The 19,285-nt window shown below is 42.1% G+C and overlaps 1 protein-coding gene across 1 annotated transcript; it reads right to left on the bottom strand.

Annotated features, from left to right (window-relative positions):
• Positions 1 to 529: 529 nt before the first annotated feature.
• LOC124142743 lies at positions 530 to 17,903 on the bottom strand. Its single transcript, XM_046511380.2, has 3 exons — positions 17,682 to 17,903; positions 9,242 to 10,252; positions 530 to 1,185 (listed from the first exon to the last, which is right to left on the bottom strand). The coding sequence occupies exons 2-3, from the start codon at positions 10,129 to 10,131 to the stop codon at positions 603 to 605; spliced, it is 1,473 nt and encodes a 490-aa protein (XP_046367336.1). The 5' UTR covers positions 10,132 to 10,252; positions 17,682 to 17,903; the 3' UTR covers positions 530 to 602.
• Between the last annotated feature and the right edge of the window lie 1,382 nt (positions 17,904 to 19,285).

Genomic DNA, 19,285 nt, shown 5'->3' with positions numbered 1-19,285 from the left:
TATCATTACAAAAAAATATGCTTTGAATGAAACCTTGTATTCACAAATAAGCACTGGTTTCACAAGACTCTAAATGAACAAAGCATGTGAGGTATACAGAAACATGACGATCCGTTGACATGTATCTACAGATAGTCAGAAAAGAAAATGCGGCAAACGTGTTTCTCTATCATACAATTTACGTATCACAGCGGTGTCGTTGTAAGTAATACTGCTGGTTTGTGAGGGCACAGCAAGCACACCCTTATGTCAACGGAGTGTCCTGGAGCAGGAACATATATAAAAAACACGGAACTCTGCCCTGAGACAGGCACCCGTACATGTCATCAGAACATAGTGTCCACTTGGAGCTATGCCCTGAGATAGACAACCAAATGAAGCATTACAGTACATTGTAATCTCGAAACCACACCTTGAGATAGGCAACTAAATGCAGCATCGTAACATTGCCCTGCCCTGCCCTGCCCTGCCCTGCCCTGCCCTGCCCTGCCCTGCCCTGCCCTGCGCTGCCCTGCCCTGCCCTGCCCTGAGATAGGGGCATTTATACGTAGCATGAAAGTACATAAGAACATTTTGGATAAAGTCTTCCTGCTCCACAAGTATCACCGGAAGCTGGTGTCACTGACCCTGCGGGGCAGAGCCCGGGGATGAGCACTCCTCCAGTCCAGACCGTCCCCAAGCCGATTTGTGGGCTCAATTCTGTCACTAACTCTGAGGGACGGGGATCTTGGTAGTTCGCCCCCACCCTCAAGATCCTCCATCAACCGACCGTTTGCCTCTGGTCTGTCACTGATCCTGCGTGACAGAGCTCTGGAGTGGTCACCCCCGCTCTCCATAGCACTGTCAGTGGACGCTCGACCCCGTGACCCGCTCGGCTCGGCGATCTCAAGCTGTTCCTTGGACACAACAGACAGAGACTCTTCGGAGTACTCTTCCTGCGACAACACGCTGGATATTTCAACAGAGTTCTGACTCTCTCCCCTCCATACATTATTAAACCTATCGACCTCCACAGTATCATCCCGGTCTAGATCAGCTATCTCCGGCACAGTGCTGCAGTTTCGTGACGCTTCAGTGAGCGTTGCGTCGTCATCGTCATCGTCATCAGCATCACGGTCGTCGGTAACCTCTGATGATTCCGAGTGGGAGAGAGTTTCAGATGAAATCTTCGAAGCCACCATCAACCTAGAAAGACAATGTGGTGATTAAAAACTATTTGTTTGTTGTTTGTTTGCTTGTTCGTTCGTTGTTTAACGCCGCACTCAGCAATATTTCAGTTATATGACGGCGGTCCAGTGACTGACATCATGATCATCGATCAACGAAATTGTGATAAGGGGTATGCATGAATCAGGCAGCCTGATCACCCGATCCCAATAGTCGCCTCTTACAGCAAGCATGGGTTGCTGAGAAAAATATTGGGGAGGCATGTTCAATAATCTTAGCCGATATTTGATAACCTTGATTTAGGAGTATATATACAATGGGAGTCCACCACATTCACCTTATGTCATAATACCACCTAGGAATTTCATACAAGCATGTAAAGGAACTTCCTCTATCGAAAATTTTAAACCCCACTGATCCATATAGCAGTATTGGGCTTACGTTATCATCAAATATTTGGTACCAGGAGTTGTAGGTGATGAGTGAGTGAGTCTGGTTTTACGCCGCTTATAGCAATATTCCAGCAATATCACGACGGGTGACACCAGCAATGGGCTTCACACATTGTACCTATGTCGGGAATAGAACCCGGGGCTTCGGCGTGACAAGCGAACGCTTTAACCACTAGGCTACCCGAACGCCCCTGTAGGTTATGTATTCCAAGACATTGATATGTTTGTGTATACTAATTAACACTTTTTACATTGTAATGATGTTTGTTTTGCATGTTTATACCATGGACGATAGTAAATAAAGAATACACCCAGGTATTCATTAAAATGTTATGTCTAAAGATTTCCCTTTGTAAAACCATTTTTCTTTTCCATTTCTTTTCCCTGCCCTCCGCTTGTGAAGACAATGTCTTCAGTTTGATCTCTGTTGACTCCTAGTTTCCATTCATAACAATAACGTTCAAGCTCTGATTCTGTAAACCATTAATAATACTGGAAAATAATATAAAATTATATGCAGATAAGAACAAGAACAGCTGAGTAATAGCAGGATGTAACTGAATGCCTTGTGCCTAATTATCTTGAATTTGCAGAGCTAAATGGACAATCGGTCAAAGTGCCAGGCTAGCAAGCGCCAGGTGCTGAGATCGTATCTCGCTAGTGACCGGGTTGTTATTCAGCCTTGGGACCAACAGGTCTTTACAGTGTTGTCTCTACCCCTAGCGTACAGTACATACACCCTTTACATTCAAAAGAAACCACTCGTCCGATGGTAGATGACCAGATTGTGGAAAAACGAATGCTTTCATACACCCGAAACACAAAAACGTCAAAACGTGTGGTGTCACCTTGGGCAAGTAAATTTATCGGCTGTTGTATTTATTTTTTTTAATTGTATCTGCCAAATGTACTAATCTTTTGTTTATTATGTTGGTAAATATTTTGCATCATATACTCAGAAGAGTAATACCTATAATTATCCATATTGTTCAGGTCACCGTGTCACCTTGTTTAAGCATGCCAACTGACAAGGATTCTGGAATATTTCCGTTTTCTCACAAGTGTTTCGGATAATGAAGGGAGTAATAGATCTACTGAATGGTGTCTATTCCAGGTGATTTGGCACATTTAAAATATTGTATACTTTTGAGAATCTCATCTCTGCTTTTCAGATTTCAGAAATTCTTAAATATACATTTCACATTTCTGTCACAATTCACATCAGTGTGACTCGCTGTGTCAGAGGAATCATCCTGGTGCGTCGTATAATCACTGTCTTCCACTTGCCCTGGCCACATCACCAATATGACTGTCCCCTGCCAGATGCCTGGTTTCAGCTCCTGGTCTGTATCAACACCCGGTGTCCCCTGCCAGATGCCTGGTGTCGGCTCCTGGTCTGTATCAGCACCCGGTGTCCCCTGCCAGATACCTGGTGTCGGCTCCTGGTCTGTATCAGCACCCGGTGTCCCCTGCCAGATGCCTGGTTTCAGCTCCTGGTCTGTATCAGCACCCGGTGTCCCCTGCCAGATGCCTGGTGTCGGCTTCTGGTCTGTATCAGCACCCGGTGTCCCTTGCCAGATGCCTGATCTCGGCTCCTGGTCTGTATCAGCACCCGGTGTCCCCTGCCAGATGCCTGGTTTCAGCTCCTGGTCTGTATCAGCACCCGGTGTCCCCTGCCAGATGCCTGATGTCGGCTCCTGGTCTGTATCAGCACCCGGTGTCCCCTGCCAGATGCCTGGTTTCAGCTCCTGGTCTGTATCAGCACCCGGTGTCCCCTGCCAGATGCCTGATGTCGGCTTCTGGTCTGTATCAGCACCCGGTGTCCCCTGCCAGATGCCTGGTGTTGGCTCCTGGTCTGTATCAGCACCCGGTGTCCTGGCGTCTTCCCTCAGGCTGCTGTCGTCCCTTTCCTCTTGTACAAGTTTGTTTCCTTTGTCGTAATATCTGTTACTGGGATTTTAATACAGCTCGTAGTACGTAGTGAATACAGCTCGTCTCATTTGCTATCTCTACTCCGTGCTGTTTCAATATGTCTCTCAGTTTCACCGATAACCATTGGTCTTCCAAGTGACACATTCGAACGATAGTTATTTTTGTTTTGTTAGGGGTTTTTTTTGGAGATCCTGTGCGCTCTTTCAAAAGCTCGTGTCACTGGCGTTGGCAATTCCTAGTTTTTTCACTCTTCGTTTAGGTTTCATCCGGTCTATCCGGTATACCATAAAGCACCACGTTGTTGCGCTGATTTCTCCTTTCTTGATCTTCTATATGTGCTTCTAAATCTTCCAGAAAGCCACCCTTTCTCTCCGTTCTTTCGTTAAGTTCGTCAATATTAAGTCTCATTATCTCCTATTTTTCTGTGCTTGATTTCCCTTCTTTCGCCGATTTCAGGGATTTTATGTCCTCTTTCATGCCTTTTGCCATTCCTTCTTCCTAACCCATTACCTGTTTGATCATTGTCGCTTTTAATTCATCTAATTCCATCTCTAATGGCCCAGAATGTATGCAGTTTATGCACATAAATCGCATTTCTGTTCGGATTGGCAAAGTCCAAACAAGGTATTTTTGTCAAAAAGTTTAACGTTAGCTTCAGGTATGTCAATGATTTGATATATTCAATTTCCATCAAATGGCCAGTTACCTTCCAGGACTGTATGACAAGCCCGTATGACAAGGGGGATGACTTCAACTTTGTTTGATCAAGGTTACAACATCCATTGCAGAGGTGTGGAGGATATTTCCAAATTTGACGCATAGTGACAAAGGTGATGTCCGATGCAATCCCTGTTTTGACTTGTGCCGTGTGTTCACGTGTTTTGTTTGGGGTTTTTCTGGTTAGATGTTGACTTGCTTTTGCATGCTTGTGACGGCTGCCACGGGTGGTGCAGGATATTACGCTCACCTTTTCGCGAACACTAGGTATCATCACGCTCATGATAGTGTCGGAATCGAACAATTTACTCTGCTTTTGGAGACAGTTATTTCAAGTGTTACCAGTTTTATCTTGTAAATAAGGACGCCATTGTCGACATAATGGGGCAGAAGTATAAATTATGTATTTCACCCATGATCCTGGAATTGTTCCTGCATAAATCTGATTTATCAGCTCAACATAATCTTATATTAAGTGTCCATACCCGGCGTCCATTCAGACATGGGGTTGTAGATTTACACCTTTTCTGCCTAGCGCCTTATATATAATACAGTCTGTTAATAGATAGCGACACAATATCAGTCAGCATGAATATGGTAAACGGTAACTAAATAGGCTTTGTGAGGATAAGAGTACAAGTAAAATGAGTATTGTGTGAATATTTAATTAGAGATGTACAGACAGATGTAGAGTTGCCTGTTAATCGGACCTACATATCAAATATTGTTTATTTTATGAGTTTCAAACCATTAAATATTAGAATTAATTCATTTTAGTTGTAACGAAAAATTCAGACAAAGACTTCAATTACATGATCATAAAGCTACCTGGGACATTAAGAGAACTCGTATACTCGTAAGGCAGAGAGGGTGGTGGCGTAGGCTTTTTGTTATATGGGCTTCACACATTGTACCCATGTGGGGAATCGAACCCGGGTCTTCGGCGTGACAAGCGCACGCTTTAACCACTAGGCTACCTCACCGCCCACCCTACTGATAACAAGAAACTTTGTTTTTCAAAAGAACAGCTCATTATATGTCCATATTTTCAATAGGAACATACCATGTATGTGCTTGGTGCAACCTGAAACGTGCTCTCACATATGTTTACAGTATTTACTATTTTAGTAACTAGAAAGTCCATTTGAAGTTCTCACACAGACTGATAGCTGTGAATACGTTGATGAAAGAATATTGAAGATTTTGTCATTTATACCCACATTTTTAAGGCGTGGCAGTAATACATCATGTTTAACAGTATCAAAAGCTTTTGAAAAATCAATAAACAAACAGTAGAAACTCCCGTTCTGTGTACAGGGATATTTCTGGATCATTGCATGGAGGGAAAATATATGATCAGCAGTGGAATAATTTGATCTATATCCTGCTTGTGTCTCATGAATAATATCACTTTCATCACACCACTGTCGTAACCGATTGTTTAAAATAGAAGTGACATGAATATCTTATACATGGAGTCTATCAGTGATATGCCTCTGTAATTGTTGGGGTGTATTTGATGCCTAGGAAATATTAGTAGCAAATTGTTGTCACTGAACCAAATAAACTAAAGAATCCCGGTATGAGATAGAAACTGCCGGTGACCACTGGCTCGCTAGTACTGGAAATGATTGACAGTTAAACTGAAGTATTTTTTAGGTTACAGCCCGGCAAAGCCACATTTCGAAAATAGATAGCCCAAATTGATGTGGCTCTCGCGGCAATGGTTATGGTTGCGTGATTGTATAATGTGGCTCTCGCGGCTATGCTGTCAAAACATGCTTTGTGATTCTAACAGGTTACCGTATATAACAAAACAAGTCTTGTTTTCTCATTTTTTATTCAACAAGGATAACAGTAACATATTCATCAAAACTTTACATTGATGAATATGAATAGCATAATGGATTTATTGTCTTTACTGCAGAAGAAAGGGGGTCGCCCACGTGGTCAGCATATTCCATCTAACTCAAGTGTTGGTTCAGGAGCTGGATCTTGAGGGACGCAATACGTGCATCGATTACCTTGTACTTCTTTCTTCGTGAAGGTTCTGACCACTGGTGAGAGAGGCTCAGGACTGTAACCTCTTTGAGTGACTGCTCTCGCTGAAATAGCTTCACTACCTCGTAGATGGTCGGGTGGCACTTCTTGGCAAGTTTCTTTATCTTGTTGTGCCACCCTTCCAGGTGATTGTTGGTATGGTGGCCTTGGTTTTCGAAATGGTTCCAAATCTCTGGCATGAAGGCCCCTCCTTGAACCCAACTGGTTGTCACGTAGTCCATGAAGGCAGTCACTTTAGGGCCAGCAGGAGAGTCAGCAATGGCATCAAGCCACACGAGGTACTAAAGGGAGGGCAGGAGCTCTTCTCACCAGCTTCTTCACCTCCTCATCGTCGTCACTAACACGGTGTAGGAACTGGTCGCCTCCTTCAGTCTGGGAGGGACGTCACTTAAATATGAACTCAATGTCAAGTAAGACCAACTTTGATCTCTAAAGAACACCACGCTTAGTAATTTAAATGTGGGACACTCATTTAAAGGTATCGGTAATCGGATTAATTAATTACCCGCTAGAATAGGTGAAATGCACTCAGCTGAAAATGTGGCTCTACCGGCAATAGCCATTTCTGAAATGTGGCTCTCCCGGCTAGACACCATTTTTTACCACGAGACTCTATGGAATTTTTAACTTGTTTTGGAATGTTTCAATAATATAAATATTAACACGAACATAATAATGCCACTTGAAATAAAATGGGTGACGCACTACGTTTGACTCAATCACTCACTAAAATTATTTGGAAGTAAATCTATTGCAGACATTGCAATACCCGCTTTGTCCTTGCGAAATGCAAAGCCATTGCCGAAATTGATCATAAGTGTCAAAGAAGGTTATACCAAGTGACAATCTTCATTGTAACAATTACAAGGAAACTCAGATTTAATACGACGAAGCGTCGTCAAACGAAACAAAAACCAGAAAATGACAGTCAACCATCCGTTTATACCTCATCAATAATATAATCTGCACACACACAAAAAAAAGTAGCAAAATCGTAAATATCTGAGAGAGTATTGCCGACATCCATGTGAAATTAATACCAGCAATGAATTGTTCATTTCTGTATGGATTGGCTAAATTGAGGCTAGTCTTAGACGTTAACCAATTTGCATAAGCTCACGAGCACGCTCGCGGTGCTGACACAAACAAAAAACACAATCAGGGCGAATTTGTAGCATGGGATTCTGGCACGCCTGAAGGACGCATCTCTTTACAGCCAATTGAATCGACATAGATGACAGTACTAACCGAAAGTTCATTAAGATAATATGTACATGTTTCATTGCATGGAATCACCACATTTAGTGTTCAGACAAAGAACTTGGTCTTTCACGTGACATTATAGTGCATCATGTAAGGCCAATATGTTAAAGTAGGGAATATGTTATCTGCCCAAACCACGCATCAGTACTATCATCAACTTTTGACTTGACTCTAAAACCTGAACACAATTTCTTTTTGGCACTGGATTCCAAAGCTCCATAAAACTCAATAGATATTGCTGGGTCCAGCAAATGTACCACCAAATCCCTGTCTCAAAGATTAGCCATACTCCTTAATACAATTGCGAAAATATTTTCTATATATTCACAGAAAGTACTTGTGGCAAGGGGAATGACTAGCAGGTGGATTCTCAAAAACTCAAAGGATTTTTTGAATTTTTGCAACCTCAGGGAAGAGTTTAATTATGTCAAAACATTTGATTTTTCAACTTTGTACACCACTATCCCACACGACAAACTTCAAGACAAATTCATCTCTTGATGCATGGGGCACGTGTTACTCAACAAGGGGACCACAGATACAGTTTCATATCTTCAGAGGTTCGGGATAATTTGTGAGAGATGAAAGACAAACAATACAATGTGAGAAATTCTTGACTTCCTCATCTTTGTGAAATTTCGGAATAAACACTCAGGCCACAAGTAGGGTACCACTTGTTTCTGAATCGGAATTACTGCTCGGAATGGCAAAATATAAACAAAGAAATATGGCCAAGAAGTTTGTAGTTCAGGCACATCGATTATCTTCATATCGATCAATAATGGTAAAAAAGCCACTCCCCACCACCACTGTTTGATTAACAAACCTGAACTAGAAACCGCCTCATCTGTCTGTTTCATATTTATATTTCGTTCTATGCATAAAGATTCAGAGTGACAAAAACATACCAACGAGACTAAGAGGAATGACTTTATGTTTCCTTTCATGTGGAGCAATATTCCAGCAGCTCCCGCCCTTGGTGACCTCATGTCACAACTTTGGAGGTCCAATCGATCATTCTCTTTCTACCAAGATTTCAAAGACCGTCATACGATTTTTGCTCAACGGTTGTTTGATACGGGATACAACATTCAAAGCATCAGTGAAGCTTTCAAACATAATTATGGTAGATACGTGGAGGACAACTCCAAATTTGACGCATCAGTGACAAATATTATGTCCGATGCAGCTCCTCATATTGACTTTACCATATGTTTCCGTTTTTTATCGGGTGATTTGCCTTGCATGTCTTGTTTATCGGGTGATTTGCCTTGCATGTCTTGTTTATCGGGTGATTTGCCTTGCATGTCTTGTTTATCGGGTGATTTGCCTTGCATGTCTTGTTTATCGGGTGATTTGCCTTGCATGTCTTGTTTATCGGGTGATTTGCCTTGCATGTCTTGTTTATCGGGTGATTTGCCTTGCATGTCTTGTTTATCGGGTGCAACCGGTAGGGCGGGAAACGCTCAACTTTTCGCATGGTGTCATCACTATTTCATAGTTATTCATAAACACAACGCTTTCGATAAAGTCAGAATCATACAATGAGCTCTGCTTTACATAGAGATGTCTTACGATAGTAGAATGACTTTTGTCGTTTATATATTCTGATTATGATAATGTGAAGAAAATAAGAACTGTATACATACCTGTCGTCGGACTGCCTCGAAAGCCAGCCACTCGCTGGTTTCCGCAATCGCGTCTCCATCTCTGGAGATACCTGACGGCCTTGCTCCGATGGGGTGTCCCTGGCATCTGATGTCCTGTGTTCTCGGCCATTATGCCGTAAGTCTGTGTAGGAAGGACATGCAAGGTTCGCCTTGGTTGATTGTCTCTCATCTTCCATTAGAAACGCTGCATTTTGAACTTGCAGAGCACTTGTAGTGTTCGTTACACCATAAGACTTACTGGAGTCCGTATTTTCTATCAATATAGCTGTTTCTTTTCGCCCAGATTTTGTTTTATCAATGTTGTTATTGGACGGTTCCAACATGAAATTGTTAGCTGGAAGCCCATCGAAATTAGTCGGCTCCAAATGAGGAGAGTCTTGATCGTCCTCCGAGGCAGAAACTGTCATGTCTCCAGAATCACTCCCTGAATCGGTTGTAGGTAAGCTCCTTGCTGGGACTCTGGATACATGGTCACGTGGTATGGAAGACCCTCCTGGAAGTGGACCATGATTCAAGGGAGGTAATCGATCTCTGGTTAAGGTCACGCCTATCATTTGTTTTGGTTTTTCATGAGTCGTTACTTTATGAGAAGCAACTTGCATCATAGGAAACACTTTAGACTTACACGTGCACTTGATAACACACCCTACCACCAATAAAACACACGCTGCTGATAATATAAGGATGCCTACGACATGTAAAGTTCCATATTTCGAAAATCCAGTCTCATCACTAAAGGCCACGAGGGTAATGGTCAATCCAGGTATAAACAGGGGGATGGCGAAGCTTATCATACAGGGACCCAACAGAGATTTAATCTCTTCATTACGTTTCTTTTTCAAGCTCAAATGGTCTCTATTGGACGCCATGTTGAAACAAGGAAGAAGTATCTCTAAAGTGTCCCTTCTTCACATCTTGAGAAATGTAGGCTGATTAGGTTCTGAACATGGTCGAGGAATGGCATCTCCGGTTTCGCGTTGCATGACCTCCCTGAAAATAAAGGCATCAATCATTAATAGGATGGTTTCATTAAGCATCGCCTTCACACCACAGTTACCCGCTGCGCTTGGTATTGCAAGCCTGGTAGCTGCGTTGGCTGTGTCTAACCACATCTTATTACACAATGTGTGAACGATGAACGCAAATGTCGAACAGATATATATTATATATTCATACGAGACATCATTAACTATGTACGTATGCTTCAGCCCAGCATTGACAAAATTGTATTTTATTGTTCATTAATTATTAATAAATAGTATTGTAACGCTATTAAGTCATCGTGAAATATCAAGTTATGTAAGATAACGATGACAAACAGGGAATTTTCGGACAAATGATTGGTCGGAAGTTTACTAAATGTTACCAACTCTTTCAAATATTTTACGACAAAAAATTGTTTCTATCGACCTTATTCAAATTCAACATTTTACGACCACTGAGACATAGATCGATAAACACATTAATGCAAATAATAATCATTGTTCACCAGGTAGCTAGTCTTCAAGCTGTGGCAATGATGGTGGGTGGTTGATAGGTAGCAGCAGCGAATGAGGAAGTGAGGGGTTGGGCACTGATGCGGTGCGGGGGAGGGAGTCGCAGGAATATGTTTATAATATTTCTTACTGCTTTGTACATCGGAGCCATGGACATAAATTATTTTTAACTACCGTTCCCATGGCTACTGAATATATGTAGACTGTTGGTATGTTCATGTATATGCCAAGCACTTCACTATATACACATATGTTAATTCTAGTATTTCTTCATACAAATAGTTTCTCCAGCATTTCCATGTGCACATAGAGTAATTCTAGCATTTCACTATACACATATATTAACTCTACCATTTCACTATACACATATATTAATTCTAGCATTTCACTGTACACACAAAGTGGAAGCAATAAGTTACAAGGGCGAATCAAGCATTTTTAAAAGGGAAGGGTCCAAAATATGAAAATCCTCTCTCAGATATTTTTATTGCCTACAACAAAATACTATATCTGCTTTTCAAAATGGGAAGTGGCGAAGCCGCTGGAGCCACCACACCACCCCATCCCACTCCACCCCGCCCCACCCCGCCCCGCCCCGCCCCGCCACGCCCCGCACCGCACCGCACCGCACCGCACCGCACCGCACCGCACCGCACCGCACCAACCCCCATACACACCACCACCTCTGGGTCGGCCTTTGGTGTAATACTTTCAAGAAACTACACTCACGGTCATGTTACCAGGTGTTCGCGAAATGGATGTTATTAGTAGTCTCTGTCGTGAGAGAGTAGACATTGAAATAACTCGATTCCTATTTCTGCCAGAGATATAAGGAATTTCGTCAGTCCTATAATACGATCGGGTGTGTATTGAAAAACAACCATGTGTATTTGCACGACTATTATTGTGCGGATCCGTGGGACAGGTATTACATCATCTCCATGGTAGCACCTACAAAAAAGGTTACTTCAATCCATTGTCGAACTGTTTTGCTCATCATACAATGGCTACGTGTGATGTTGCCTGCCAACCCAGGCTTCATTACTGTATGTGTTGCCCAGGGTCGCCCCAACACAGCACAATAAATATTGATAAAAACACATTTACATAACGGCAGGGCGGGAGATAACTCACCTAGCCAGTTTACAGTGTTGTAGACATTACCAGGGAGACTATACTCCTGATATCGCAGAGAAAACACGTTGGCAATCGAAATAGATATAATAATATATATTTTACATGTCTAATATGGACGAAGGCATCCGCATAAGGTAAGGTGAAATGGGGTTTAACGTCGCGTGCAAGATTATTGCACTTATATAGCGACGTGCATGCACGTGTATGTGTATGTGTGTGTGTGTGCTTGTACTAGTCCGGACTGATGCCGATTTATAGTGCTAGCACACTGAGATATCATGCCGCAGTTTAACATGAATACCCCACTCAGACACAGTATACTGACTCTGAGCCGACCTGTCCTTGTTTTAGCCCCTTAATGCCGAGCGCCAGACAGGGTAACAACAAGTACCACTTTTAACGTCTTGGTATGACGCGGCTGGGGATCGAACCCCGGACCTTCCGCTCTTTGGGCGGACGCTCTGCCATTAGACCACGGAGGCGGTCACATCCGCATAGCGTTGTTTGAGCATCATTAGTGTCATATGTACCCCGAGGGCCCGCAGCAACCTCTGCTGGTCGTAAGGGGTGACAAAATGGATCGTTTGGACAAGCTCGTCATGGTACAGTAAACTACGGTTATAACGAACTCAAAGGGACTACAAATTTTAGTTCGTTATAACCGTAATTCGTTATAAGCATATATACAGCATAACTACAGCAAATAGTCGGGACTAAAAAGTTAGTTCGTTATATCCGTTAGTTCGTTATAAGCGTGTTCGGTATAACCGTAGTTAACTGTATTACGAAGTAACGAAGGCATGGTTCGTTGCACATAACAGCAATCACTGGATCGTCTGTTCTAGAACTGTCATGGTGTCATGTGCCCAACATCTGAATGTCACCGTGTATGAAAACAACATTAATAACTTTACCACTGTCGATGTATCAACGTCAACAGTATCATGTATACCGCTATGATTGAGTCAACTTTATACCCCATGTTCCAGGAAGTCAAATGTATTTTTAAACAGATTATAAATTATGTTTTCATAATACGTTTCTTTTCTACTTTTATATGACATTAATATTTAAACTAAAATGTGCCATATTCTTATTCCTGATTCTGAGGGTACCACATGCAAATTACAATTTGTTTTACCTTGTGGGTAACACATGCGCGCTTTATGGCAGTATCGGTAGTTGCATTAATAAGTAGGTATGCTACATGTCTTTGTGCCGTGTTGATCCACTGGATCAAAGTTATTTTATAGTTGTGATAAATTTGGCCACCACCCTCTATCGCTGTGTCAATTATTCATGACACCCACCACGAGATGCTCGATACGGTTTCAAGTACAGAATATTTTTCTTAGCTTCATTTCATAAAGTGTCTACAATAAAGAGGTTGCTACATCCACGGGTTTGTCACAATACTCGGATGTCCTGAACCACACACCATGTGATAATCTCCATATACATCTCCATTACCGGTGGCTATCAGTTTCCTGGCAGAGCTTTGCCGTCAGAACGTGTACATTCCAGGTGGAGAACGAATCATGTTCTGTTCCCGACGGGGATTTATTGAAACGTAGTAAAGGAAGTTATGAATCATTCATACAAAAGAGGTTTCACAGCGATTGTCTTTTCGCAGTAATTCTGAAGGAAATTCAGGCCTCTATCTTGATCATTCTTAGAATGCCACATGCGGGAGGAGTTTGAGATAGCCGAGAATCAACTACGCGTCTGATAGAAGCGGACAAGTGCACCTTTACCAATCTGACCCCGACTAACACAGGGGCACTGACAGCTATGTCACGACTAATTTCAGGACTACGTATTTACTTTTATTATTAAATTTTGAATGGGTATCGGTACGGCGAGGGAACCGAAAATGTACTTCACACATTGCACTCATGTGGGAACAGAACCCGAGCGTTCGGGGTGACGAGCGAACGCTATAACTACTCGGCTACCCAACAAGCTCTTTTTTAATGTGACACTGTAATTACATCAATCTGGTCATGAAGGGAAAACCCAACACTGGCCAGGCATGTTTAAAAAGTACCTCTTTTATTTCCCGTTAAATGGACCAGTGTACAGTGTATTCTCAGCTCCTTGAGGTGGATGCAATCCTAACTGGTTGTTGGTACCAAGTCACCGGTGATAGAAAGATGCATTTTACTTTCGATCACGGAGATGTTAAATCTGGGTTTCAAAGTGAGACAACGTCAGGCTGGGAAACCCTTCAGTGTCAGGTATGTGGACAGTGGACTGACTGGCTTAACATTGCGTGATTTGTTTACTACCTTTCAAACATGCCCTCAATATCATCTCTAGGTCATTTATCTAGACTTTATATATTTATACCTTGTCTTTGTTTAATTGGTGTAACCTGTCTACTAGATTGATGCAAATTAAAGAATTGTTTGTTTGTTCTTTAACGCTTCACTCAACTACATTCCAGCTATATGACAGCGGTATGTATATAATATATTCTGAACGAGACAACCCAGTGATTGACATCATGAGCATAGGTCCACGCAATATTTACTACAAGCAATAGCTTCCTGTCGCAATAAGTTTCCGGAAGCTTCTTCTCTTACTCGGAGTCCCCGCGGGTTTTGCAGGATTGAGCTAGCGGACAGATAGATATACGGAAGTGTTTTGATCGACTAGAATCGAACTTCCCAGGATGTCCAATATGCCCGAGAAGGTCTTCCTTTAAGATTCGAAGCATACCCCCAATGTGGCACACAAGACGTGCACGATTACACAAACATTGACGTAAGGGTATGACGTGTTACTTGACGTCCGTGCTAGCTGCACAACACGGGACCTTGGTAGCGCATGCCCAGGAATCCACAAGTAGGTAAAACCTTAGGGCAGCCATCGATTCTGTGTCAATGTATGGCATATCCAATTCCGTTGTATGTTCATGCTGATATGAGGATTTTCGGATGGTCACACTGCGCTATGTCCTAACGTCAAACCATATATTTTCTGTTCTGTATTAATCCAAGGGTGTGTTGTTTTAAACAGGCTTACTCGACTGTGTACTCGGCGCCGTCGTATGGCAGGAGTACTTCTGTGCGGCGTAAGACAACATACACTTACTTTTCATGCAGAATGTGTGAGTGGCGGGTGCTACCAGTAGAGGGGGCACGGGTGGTCCAGTCGTCTAAGGCGCCGCGATTCGCTGTGCAGAGTTGGGTCCCTTGGGCACGCCAGAAACTTATTATTGTGGGCTCGAATCCCGGTTCGCCCTGATTAGGTTTCTAGGTTTGTCAGCACCATACCAGTGCCTGTGGGTTTCACCGAAGTTGTAAACGTCTGAGACCTGCATCACTTCGGGCTTTCCTCCCACATTAAGCTGACACGCTGCGATATAACTGGAATACTGTTAAAAGCGGCGTTAAACCCAACTCACTCACTCACTACCAGTAGAGCAGGTAGGACATGTTTACTCTTTTCGCGAACACCTGATGACATCACTGATTTTCAGTGATCCATTCATGTAATTTTCACCACTATTTTGCCTTTTAAGCCAAATGGAATCAGTTTCGGCAGATAATCGAGGCCGATTACTCTCTGGCGTTAACGTTTTATATTTACTCTTTTGTTTTTCTTCTTCTAATATAGAATTTAAACGAAAAATTGTTTCTATTAAATAATTGTATTTATAAGTGAAATACTATTTGTATAAATGTTAGTATCAGTGATCTATATAATTTGTCTATGTCTTCTTTTCTTTTTTAAAAAGAGAAGAAAGATAAACACGAATGTCTGTCTTGACAGTTGTAAAACCAAAATTCGTCTGATGAAGAGAGCGAGTTTCCACCTGCAGGCGCGGCTGCAGTGCAACCTATCAACTTGTGTCTCGACGGAAAAGGCCACATTCGTACGTGTATTGAGTTTTATGGATGCCATAACTGTATGATGACGTCACGTCATATTTGATATTCGGTTTTTCCTTACGTAGATCTCATGTTTGTTACATTACATAGTTTTATTCTGACCTGATGTGTGCATGATGTTATATGTTCTGTCATTGTGGTGCTCTTGAGTGTGCAATATGTTACGTCAGCTATATGTATAATAACCTTATATCGTCTGTCCTCATACTCACCTTTTACATGCATTATATTGTTTTCATCTATCTTGATACTGACCTTGGTTGCATTCGGCTATACCATCTATCCTTACTGACGTTATGTGTGAATTGTGTTATATAGCATCTATCCTTCAACTGGCTTTATGTTTGTATTGTGTTATATAATCTCTCCTTATACTCACCTTATGTATGCATTATGTTCTATCATCTGTCCTTATATTCACCTTATGTGTGCATTGTATCATCATATATCCTTATACTCACCGTGTGCATTGTGTTTTACATCTGTCCTTATATTGACCTCATACGTGCCTTATGTCACACCATCTATCCTTATAATGAACGTACGTGTGCATTATGTTACACAATCTATCCTTATATTGACCTCATGTGTGCATTATGTAACACCATCTATCCTTATATTGACTTCATTTGTGCATTATGTCACACACCTATCCAAATATTGACTTCATGTGTGCAGTATGTCACACCATCTATCCTTATATTGACGTCATGTGTGCATTATGTCACACCATCTATCCATATATTGACTTCATGTGTGCATTATGTTACACAATCTATCCTTATATTGACGTCATGTGTGCATTATGTCACACCATCTATCCTTATATTGACTTCATGTGTGCATTATGTCACACCATCTATCCATATATTGACCTCATGAGTACATTATGTCACACCATCTATCCTTATATTGACGTCATGTGTGCTTTATTTCACACAATCTATCCTTATATTGACGTCATGAGGGCATTATGTCACACCATCTATTCTTATAATGATCGCATGTTTGCATTGTGTAATATCATCTTTCATTATACTCGCCTTATGTATGCATTATATGTATACCATCTGTCCCCTCTTCCGTCACACCCACAGCGGTAAAAACGCTCATAGGAATAACGAAATACTGTCTATGGCGATACCCGTCGCCCCAACAGCAATGTCCTCAACTCAAATACCCACAACAAATGCCAGTCAGCACAACATTTAATAACCAGTCACATACCCTCCATTCCTGAAGAATCACAGCGTGGCAGTCAACGTACAAGACTAGTCCTTTTGGTGGCGTTCCAACCTACAGCCGCGTCTAGCGTCCACTCAGACCATGACAGGGTAATCATAAATCCCAACATGTCTTTGTACAATGTCTACCCGACCTCTGCGTGAGTGCAATCGGGCATTGGGGTCACCAACACAACTCAACCGGCTCCGTGTACGCGTGAAAGACTTAAATGATCCTCGATTCTGGTTGATGAAGATAATTAGGAGAGGAGGATGAGGCACAGCCCCAGTGCCCGAGGAAGTACCACACGTCGCGTCTTGCTAACAGTGTTGGCATTTGCTGTCGTCACTGACTGAAGCGGCGAAACCGATACCACAGCAAATATAACCAGAACTCCTGAATATTTGATAAGTAGTGGCATGAAATGAGAGTAGTTTGCCAGGGATGCCGGTTACCAAAGTCGGCTTCTATGGAACCTTTATCGAGTGATCCCAACCCTCTACTAAACCCTTCTGCGTCAGTCGGTTGTATCTGTTCATTATAGGCATACGTCAAGTAAGATGTTAGAAAAGTGAAAATCAATGTCTGATTTTAGTGTGATTGACAGTTTGAGGAAAATATCAATTTATATGAATAATAAATATTTACGGTTCTTATTCAACTTACGCTTTCTGTGTCTCAGATCAAGGTATTTCCTCGTGGTCTCCCGGCACAGCTCTCACCACCACAAGCGTTGTTATTCCCCATGATGTTCTGTGTGAGTTGTTGTTCAATCACCTGGTGATTGTTTACCTTTGTATTGATCGGCCGTGCCTTTACCGACCAGCATAGTGGGGCACGGTGCACTGGGAACGGCCTGTGATGGCATGGGTGGACTCCCACCAAACAGTGTCGTCATGGAGGCATATCAACATACAGCGCAAGGATCTCTTCTTGTGTCATTGCACAGTCTCATTTCTACAACTCTTTGTGACTGGTTGCTCTCTTCTTACCGACCTTCCTTTCACAGAACCCAGTTATCTATAGCTGCGATTAAATACAAGCTCGGGGTGTAGCTTTCTATTGGATAGATAGCGTTAGGGGTGAATCATTACGCTTTGTGCGTGAAATCTGAACTGCCGTTATGTTTGTTAGGCTCTGAAATGGGTGTACTAGACGGACTTAACACCAAAATATTATTTTAAGCTCGTTACAGACTTTCAATTTCAGCTGAGCACTTTGTGGAGAGAGAAGTCATTTGAAGTCGATATTGCTTCAATGGTTACAAACAGCTCAAACGAATACTACGGACGCCTAAGAATTATTTTTTTTATTGCTTTTTTTTCTAATTTTCAGTATTTCCTTTGACAAAAAAAACCATAAAAAACTGTTTTAGTTGTACTCGTGATCAGAATTATCCCCGTCACGCTCATGCCTACTGAAGATGAATTGAGGTTTTAATTTTTCTTCTTAGAAAGTTATACGTCCCATAAGTGTTCAATCATCTTTATTTGTTACCACAGCACATGCTTTCTCCCTTTTGAAATTTCGAATGTATGGTTGTAGCGTGACGTGCTTGGTACAGCCCTGAAGAGCGGAGAACTATGTTAATATAACCAGATTATTCAATTCGTTTTCACCCGCAACGCTAACCCTTAACTCACATCACAATTCACACATACCCCAGAGGGACGTTGCTGGATAGGAATATTGATGACACATTCTTAAGTTTGTATTCCAGGCACTTGTGTAGATAGATCGATTGGCTGAGTTTATGGTATATTTACAATCACGCGACGCCCGCGGGGATTCGGGGTAGGACAAACCTGTGTATGTCGTAAGAGGCGACTGATTGGTTCGTTGCTTGTCGTGGTATCACAATCGCTGGATCGAAACACATGTTAACGACTTGATTGTCTGGTACGGACGCGACTATGCACAGGCCGTTGTTATATAGCTGGAATATTGCTGGGTGAAGCAATATGGGTATGCATAACGGCCGGGTATTCGACTCGAGAGGACGGATCCATCTACTCCCACATCCTAGTGTTTCTATTGAAAGGACTTCATTGTATTCGTATATAAATGCCATCGTCTGGGCTCACTCTAAATGAGACCACTTGTTGGTTGATTTGTTGACATTTGGGCTGAAGATAAAAGTATGCATAAAATGTCAAGCAAACGTCAAACTAATGCAAAAGATATAAATTACGTATGCATTTTTAATGCATTGCCATCATACGATATCGCATTAAATCAGATATCAGAGCATATTGTTTTGGCAATACGTA

Source organism: Haliotis rufescens, unplaced genomic scaffold, assembly GCF_023055435.1.
Source record: "Haliotis rufescens isolate VD_foot unplaced genomic scaffold, xgHalRufe1.0.p SCAF_20, whole genome shotgun sequence".
In the NCBI taxonomy this organism is placed as follows: Eukaryota; Metazoa; Mollusca; class Gastropoda; order Lepetellida; family Haliotidae; genus Haliotis; species Haliotis rufescens.
This window is presented reverse-complemented; position numbering and strand designations above follow the sequence as displayed.